Source organism: Clytia hemisphaerica, unplaced genomic scaffold (assembly GCF_902728285.1).
Source record: "Clytia hemisphaerica strain Z4C2 unplaced genomic scaffold, Clytia hemisphaerica genome assembly, whole genome shotgun sequence".
Lineage (NCBI taxonomy): Eukaryota > Metazoa > Cnidaria > Hydrozoa > Leptothecata > Clytiidae > Clytia > Clytia hemisphaerica.
In genome coordinates, this window is record NW_027104540.1 from 1 (window position 1) to 8942 (window position 8942).

General features: G+C 33.7%; 2 protein-coding genes across 2 annotated transcripts; one reads left to right on the top strand and one right to left on the bottom strand.

Moving 5' to 3' along the window:
• Positions 1-4951: 4951 nt before the first annotated feature.
• LOC136822572 (endonuclease domain-containing 1 protein-like) lies at positions 4952-6174 on the top strand (the record flags this gene model as incomplete). Its single annotated transcript, XM_067078835.1, is given in 1 exon segment — positions 4952-6174. A coding segment is annotated over 1 exon segment (1026 nt). The 3' UTR covers positions 6004-6174.
• Positions 6175-8082: 1908 nt separating this feature from the next.
• On the bottom strand, positions 8083-8911 carry LOC136822573 (kappa-type opioid receptor-like; the record flags this gene model as incomplete). The annotated part of the gene is given in 1 exon segment (XM_067078836.1): positions 8083-8911. A coding segment is annotated over 1 exon segment (300 nt), but the record flags the coding sequence as incomplete, so codon positions are not given.
• Between the last annotated feature and the right edge of the window lie 31 nt (positions 8912-8942).

The following is an 8942-nucleotide window of genomic DNA, read 5'->3' on the forward strand; positions in this document are numbered from 1 at the left end:
ATTTACCAAGTTTCTGTAGATCTTTTTTTTCTCGTAAGGCTGCATCAATAAGGAAAAAAAATATCCAACACTCGTGTTTACTTTGCTTTATCTGTTAAGAGTAATTTATTCAGGATAAACTCCCGAACGGGAAAATCTTCCCGATGAGGTTTCGAAAATATCTCGGCTAAAATCCAGAAAATCGTCCTCTCAACATGAAGCTTTTCATTTTTGGTTTTTAATCAAGCTGTTAACATGACAAATTTCAGATGAAAATATGTTTTAGGTATTTGTTAACAAGGCTTTTGTTATCTTTCGTCAAATTTTTTCCTCTGATTTTTGTTTTTTTCCACTTACTACCAACTAGAAGAACCATCATTTTTTCAACAGAAACAGAAACGTTTTTATAAATGTTCTGCAACTCTCTCGAAGGCAGATCTCTTATCTAACCCTATTCAACCTAGGCTTTTAGGGGCGTTTCATCAGAACTATGGGGGGGGGGGCTTTTCTGTACCACCCCTTAACTTTTGATCTATTTGGTCTTTTTGGATGAAATTTGGCACACACGATCCTTGTCACATAGGGTAACTTTTGCCAAAAATTTTTTTGCGCAAAGTGATATAAATAGCTATTATATTCTAAAAAAGGCTTGAGAAAAAAGTTGCCTGGGTTTAAATTGGTTAATTTATCCTAAATATTCAATAAATTACGGTTTAAACGATATATTTGACATAAAAAATACATTTGTATTGGAAAAGTGTCAATTTTTGTGACACCTTACTATACTGTCAGAATTGTCATCATGTGCAAGGTATGAAAATTTTTATTTATTTTGAAGCTAAGTAAAAGTTAGAAATTTACAGAAAATTTCATGACAAAAGCTCTATTATTTCAGGAGCTAATACCAATAATTTGATCTCCGAACAGAAACAGCCCCCCCCTAGGCCGAATAGGGTTAAATACATTATCCATTTTAGAAGTGTAAATTATTATGACTCAAACTTGCTTGAATCCGATTTTTTTTAAATCAAATACTTTTTAATTTTTCAATGTAACTTGATAGGAGTTGACTTCTGTAAATGCCGGAAGAAAATATAATTAAAAAACAGTTTTGGGAATCTTCATATCTCGAATTTTCTCTGAATGTCACATAAGTAACCAAGGAATGCTCCAATTGTGTAATTTTTATATGTCTTTGAACAAAACTAATCAATCCAGAAGTTTTTATTGCTTTTTGTGTAAAATGCCCCCACCAGCGGTTTGCGTGAATGCTTGAATGGGCTTTTTCAATTGCGTGAATGCGTGAGGCCTCGGGGAGGCCTCGTAAACCAACACACATATTTTGCTTTGAGAAGTTCATCTTGAGTGGATTAAATGTTCGATTAAAGACGATACAGTGTGTGGCCCCTAAAATGTAACCTGATAACAAGTGTTCATAATTTTCGTACACGCACAGTAAACCTCTGAAGGTGCTTGAAAATTAAACATCTGAGGAAAATAGTCCTACCGCATGAAATTCTACAACAAGAATCTTGTTGTGCGCTGGAAAGTCAAAAACTAAACTTTCCTAAAAGGAATGGCAATGTCAACAAAGTTGCATGATTGTTTGAAAATAGGGCACCATTAATTTCAAACACAATTACGCAACTTTTTTGACATTGCCAGTCCTTTTAGGCGAGCGCGGTCCTTACGATTTTGAGATAGTATATTTGTCAGATTGTTATGCTTTCGTCCATCCCTTTAGAACTTCAGTGTGGTGGGCAGAAAACAATCACAATCTGATCTCAGGTTACTTAAATGCTGGTGGCCCCTAAAATGTAGGTTTTGCTTTGATTGACCACAGTGGTTGCAAAACTGGCTCGATTATACTGAACTTTCGCCCAGTCCTTCCTGGTGTAAATCTCTTGGTGCGAGAAACGAAAATTTACTAGTATCATATAATTATTTTTAAGTATCAGCTACACTTCTTTGAAAGAAGATCGCTGAAAATATTGATATTTATACATTTAACATGGAAAATGACAATACCATTTGAGATTAACATTTTATAAGTGCCTACATTTAAGAACATCAAACATAGAACGACTTAGAAACTCGAAAATTTATTGGTAATTAGTAAAATAATTCGAGAAAATCATTATGATAGCAAACCATCATTTCAGTACCCTGAGTATCAGAGGTTAAGGTTTCAAAGAATATATTAGCCTCTGAAGACTAATAATATCAATTTTATCGCGCATGTGTCAATCTTATCACTGTAGAAAGAATCAAAGATGAAGAGCAAATATTACTTTATTAATGTCTAGCAGACTGTATCAGTATGCAGTTTACTGTTTACGAATCCCCCAGAAACCTCCAAGTGTAATTGAAGTGAGTTTCTTTCGAAAGAAATCTAATGTATAACAGTAATTACTAAACTATTAATTATGGGAAATGTCACTTTAATTTAATCGAAATAATAGACAAACTTAATGTTATGATTCTCTATCACTGACTCTTTTTAAAAAGCATTGATGATATTTTTTAGTCCCGTTTTTCAACGACGGGAATAAAAATATCAACTTTGAACTTCATCCAAGATCTTGGATGGTCGTCATGGTTACTTTGGTCTTCGCTGATTGCGCGCTGAATAGAATCTCGATTCGTCGGCACATCATCGATATATGATTTCGACCTGTGCTTTTCACGGTATCATTTCAGGGGAACTCTGAGCTGTGATCAAACACGGAAATATTACTGTTCTTTTGAATTTTACTTTCAACTATTCTTGTCATCAAAGGTTTTGAACCATCTGCAGAGTGGCAAGCTATACAAATTATACTTTGTTTCAAACTGATTGTTTCACATTTTACGCTTGGTCTACAGTATCACATTTACATTTTCCTTTGTAAAGAAGGAATATTTCATTTTCCTTCCGCTTTCGTTAATTGTTTTCCATTTTTTTTCCGCTCTTTCTCTTTATTAATCTTGGAATTGCTTTCCTTTACTCGCTGTAGAATGTTTTTTCGGTCATTGACCCATGGACGGAGATTATCCTTTGGTTCTTTGACTTTTAGGTTTTTTCTATACTAAAGCACGTATCCGGAGCTTCATGGAATCAATTGACGCGCTTTCCAGTTGTTTTAATCTCTTCATCTTGCTCAAATTTGTATTATCCTCACTAAAGTCTGTCTCAATATAATTTGCAGCGGAGACAAAAAAGTTGTCACTTTTGAATGTTATCAAAAATTACACTAGCTAAAAGAATCCTACCGGGTCTGTGAGAAGGGGGCGCTATCATAACAGATTGCCTCCATAAGAATTGTTAACAATTTCATGTTTGCAATTGTGATTCTTTGTTAAAATATGGCAGTAAAACGAAACCTACAATATAGGGGCCAATGAAAAAAGCGACATCACTATGAGCGATTAAAAGATATTGTCAACATCAAAGCTTTAGTAGAATAACTTTTGGGAAAGAAAATTGACATACGAAAGTTTCCAACACTGCAAAAAGTTCGGTAAAATATCTTTAACTAGGGTCTCTAGAAAGATTTTAAATTCAACCTACATTTCAAGGGCCATACACTGTATACAGCGTGTCCGAAATACAAAATAGGGTTTTTTTATAAAATCAATTTACTTTACGCGAAAAAATCTAAGCCTGCTGCGCAAAAATAAGTGCTAGTAAGGCACATATTGTGACTGTCTTTATCATTGGCGTGGTGGGTGATGGCAGTTTATTAATTCTACCTAATTCTATAGTGAATTTTTAGTATTTGCCACTTACAAAATATGAAATTCTGCCTGATGTAGCGGACAAAACTTTGACATTTTATACATTTTCTGTTAGGCCAACCATCTGTGAGTCTGAAAATTTTAGAATCGCAATGAAAAGAATTGATAAAGAAAAAAATGAAGACTTTTGCGGTATATGGTGTATCTTTTATCAACCTAAAATTATTTTTTCGGAAAATCTTTCTAAAAGCTTATTTGCTTCAAAATTATGAAAATAGTGCTTTTTGACCAACTTTCCATCCCAATTTTTCATAGAAAAACAACCATAACTTTTGATGCATTAATTTAGAAAAATTTTCCGAAAAATTTAAAACAGCTCAATTCTTTGCGGACAGTTTGAAAAAACTTCGAAACAACCATTAAAACTTAGCACTTTTTAGAAAAGAAGGGGCGCGTTCACACTGGAAAGTTTACTTAATTAAATCTATCAAAGTTAAACAAAGAGATTTATGATGGATGAATACACTGGTTTATTACAGTTTTTTGTAGGTTCACGAGATCTATTATAACACGGTAATTGATTTTGCTTAAGGCTTCTCATTGGTTGATTTTTTATTGAGAGTTTCAATTTCACCTGTGATTGGTTGATATTGGTATCCATACATCACTTGAAATCCGCAAACATATTTGTTCTAATGGTTTTACTCAATAACTGCATTCATCTTACACATCAACAACACCGTTTGCACTATTTCTAATTTTTTCCTCAGTTCATTCGTTTTTGAAATCGTAAAACTTTTTGTTCACTGCACGCATTCTTTGTTTATGCTTCCTTAATAAAATATTTTGTTTTAAGGGAAGCCTCTACCCTACCCTTAAAACAATAGAGCTTACGACTCTTAATTAAGGAAGATCGATTAAAAATTACAATACTACGCGTTCGACTCTTTGTTAAATGCACGTTCTGTATTGTAGTCAACAAAAGATTCTCCTAACTACATTTTTATTAAGGAAGGTCTGTAGTGTGAACACGACCAAGGTGATGCAACATATTATTAACAACTTTTTAAAGTTCATAACGTCATTTTTGCAATTAAATCTTTAATTACACTTAAGGCATTTGATTAAAAAGCAATTTATAAAGGCAATTCTTTATTAAAAGTGTTAAAGAATCTAAAACATAACTTTTATGTTCAAATACTAAAATCAATTTTCCAACAATGGTCAGAGCCCTTAATTCTACTTTATCATTCCAACAGGTAAGCTTCACCAGCAACAGCTATGAACTCATCAGCTATCGGACTTCTCATCATCGTCATTGCATCCGATCAATTATCTGTAATCCAAGGTTTCATATCAACCAATTTCGATCAATGCCGTCAAGATTACTTTTACAATGGAAGACCTCCTAGAAGCATTAAAAAAATTAATAATGTTGATAATCTTGGAAATGATGCAGATACAGAAGAAATTTGTCAATCATATGAAGGAATTAAATATTTTGCAACACTTTATGATAAGAAGTACAAGATACCAAGATACTCCGCTTACCTCCTTGACCCGAATTCCAATAATGGTGGACAACCAAGTAGACGGAGCACTTGGTTTATTGAACCAGATTTAGTTGAAAAAGATAAATTCAAAGATATGAGCACTTTAAGTGTATTTGGAAAAGCCAAAGAGAAGATGGAATTCGTTGCAAATTCTCAAGCAACGGACGATGATTATGAAGGATCTCTTTGGGACAAAGGCCACTTGAATCCAAACAATTTCCAGAATGGTGCAGGCAGAACGGCAACATTTACATTAACGAATGCGGTTCCTCAAGATTCTTGTTTGAATCGAAACTATTGGAAAGAAGCTGAAGACGAGGCCAAAAAATTATTGTTCCAACATTGCACTGATGGCAAAGCTTATTTTATTACTGGTGCTGTCCCAGATGATGACAAAGCTATCTATGTTGATAATAAGCCAAAAATATCAATTCCTAAGTATATGTATTCGGCTGCTTGTTGTGATCACAACACAGAGAAATGGAATAGTTTCTCATTTGCATTTGCTGCAGAAAATAAAGCTGGCGTGGCAGGAGTAGCAGTATTAAAGGTTTCGAGATTGTCAGAGATGACCGGTATTGACTTTTTTGATAATGGGCAGTGCTATTCTCATTCGATTCCTACTATGTTGCATGTAGGTAAATTCAGCGAATGGAATAAAGTCAGTTTAAAGAAGCGAAAAGAAGAAGACACGAAATTGGAAGAACTTCAAAAGAAGTTTGAGGAGGACATTAACAAGGGCCATAACAATTGAAACAAAACAATGCTGACATTACTAAAAATACACATTGTCGTAAATTATGTGAATAATAAACAAACAGAATAAACAGAATAACTTATTATATCTTTATATAATAAATGTCAAGAAGTTCTGCACATGTTTTTATTAGGAGTACCTTATCGGCAAAAACTTAGTCGACCTTGAGTGACTAAATTTTGGCTTAGTGACTAAAATTAGGGCCGACTAAAACTTTGGGCCGACTAAAATTAAGGCCGACTAAAAGTTTGGGCCAAATTAAAAGTTTATAATTAAGCTTTCCTTATTTTCCAGTATTTTAAGCTTTCTCCTATTTTCCATCTGCTTGTAAATTTAGAAATGGCCCAAATTTTCAGTCGGTCTTAATTATTAGTCGGCCTATAGTGACTAAATTTTGACGAGGTGACTAAAATTAGGGCTGACTAATAATTAAGGCCGACTATAATTAAGGCCGACTATAATTAAGGCCGACTAAGTTTTGGCCGATAAGGTACTGTGGGAGGACGAATTCCTCGGTTGTTCTTAAGTTTCAAAGGTGTAAACCGTGTTCGTAAACCGTTTTTCGCTCAGAGGCAGGGGGAGGGGTGAAATAATCGACTTCGGAATTTTTTTAGCTAACCTAAAATTCATATTTTGTGTCGCCATTTTTTCGCAATTCGTTTTCTTTTCTCCAGAATGGAGAATTTTTATTGGTTGAAACAAAATGTAAACATTAGTTTATGTTAGTCAATGAAGTTTCTTTTTTGCTATCTTGAAATTTTCTTTCAGTCAGTCTGTACTTTGCTTTTTGGTATAGTTCGACCAGTTGTAATCCATAGCCCTTCTTAAACAATAAATCTATTATTCTAGAGAACACTTTAAGAATAGGTTCTTTCGAATAGAGGTTTTCAGCACTTTCTCATAAGGCTATTCTGAAGTTTTATGCCACTTTTCCATTAACAAAAATTCATTATAGAATATTTTTTTATAATAGACATTTAATAAGAATGCATATTTTGATAACAAGAGGGATTCCAACTTTTATTCATATAAAGATACGCACCTTGTGTCTACAGAACAATTTTTAAATCTTCTTGGAAGGAATGAATTTTCCTATTATTAACCAAAATATATGATTTACCATCCCCCCGCCCCCAGTGCCCTGGTGGGAAATTTCTAGTCAGTGGGGAAAAAAGTAAACCCAAATTGGGATTACAAAATTCGAGTATTGCTGGGATACTTTTCCCTTCGAAATTTTCGAAATTCACCGAGGATGTTACATTTTTACTTTGTAATACAAGTAATCGGATAAACTTTTTTTAATTTATTTTCGGGAATAATTGGAGCTTTTATTTACATGCAAATTTACATATAAATTCATTACATAATTATTAGATTATTTACAGAACCCAAATAAATCTTGTTAGTATTGATAGAAATTTTAAGAAAAGATAAACACCTCCTTCTTACAGACCCGGTAGGATTTTTTTAGCCAGTGGGGGTATAAATAACGGACTGAAACTCGATGGGGATTGATATTCCGTAATTTAATTCTCATCGATTTCAAGTCAGAAAATTCAATGGAGATGGGGAAAAACAATATTTTGCACTGAGGATTGTTTTATTGATTATTTTTAAGTGAGGACAAAAATTGGAGTATAATTTTCCGATGGGGGCGATATTTTGGGCAATTTTTCCAATGGGAAGGGGCACCAGTGGGTCTGTGAGAATGGGGTGTAGATAATGTACTCTAAGTTTTTCACTGACGTGATTTTTATTGAGAACTTACTTACTTATTTTTCAGTTTTTACACTCTTTATTTTCTTTATCTTGATACGAGTGCACACTTTTGGCAAGAGGACTTGTAATCTCAATCAAATTATATTATTCAAATTATGTAGCTTTTATTTACATACAAATTGTTTACATTCAATTCATTACAATTATTAGATTATTTACAGAACCCAAACAAATATTTATAGTATTGATAGAAATTTAAAGAAAATATAATTTACTCTAAATTTTTCATTGACGTGACCTTAGCTAGTATACAGACAAAAGAGACCACTGTCACAAATTCAGTTGTTTGTGTGTATTTGCGTGATTAAAAACACCCCCTTCTCACAGATCCACTGGGATCCCTTCCCACTGGAAAAATTGGCTAAAATATCATCCCCGGTAGAAAATTATACACCGATTTTTGTCCCCACTGAAAATAATAAACCAATCCTCGCTGAAAAATATAATGCTATTTTTCCCATCCCACCACTGAATTTCTCGACTTGAAAACAAAAGAATTGAAATCCCATTCATAAAAAATATGAGAAGTTCAATCCCCATCGAGTTGCACTCCTTTCTTTTTATCCCTACTGGCTGAAAAAATTCTACCGGGTCTGTGAGAAAGGGGTGTCTAAAAATTTAGTTTTTTCGTACCGGGAATATCCGGAATTTCACTGTTGTTTACTACTAAAATAAAAAGCTATGTTAAGTTTCGGCCTTTTGGTTTTTAACTAATTGGAGGAATGTAATACAGCACATTATGGCTAACATAATTATAAAAAATCCGGAATTTCAAAATAACTCGGGTATTCATCATAACTAGTTTGCGTTTTGTCTTCGTCCTTGATTAAGCAACACTTGATATTTGAGTATTTCTATTCTCCCTTTCAGAGGTTCGGAACGAGTTTAAGATTCCTGAGACAGTGTTACGTCGATTGAAACACTTTTTCAATTTGCCTCGAACATGGAGGAGATAAATAATAGGATTCAGTACTGAATTGAAAAAAGCCAACGTAAACAATGTGGATGTGACGTCACGTGTCCCACAGGTCCCACCTGACACGGATACGATGTTGCACGTCGATACAGGAATCCAACATACCACGAAAATAATAACAGTCAAAACGGCAAGTCTCAGAAATCGCATCTGGAAAAAAAGGAAATGATGAGAAAATTTA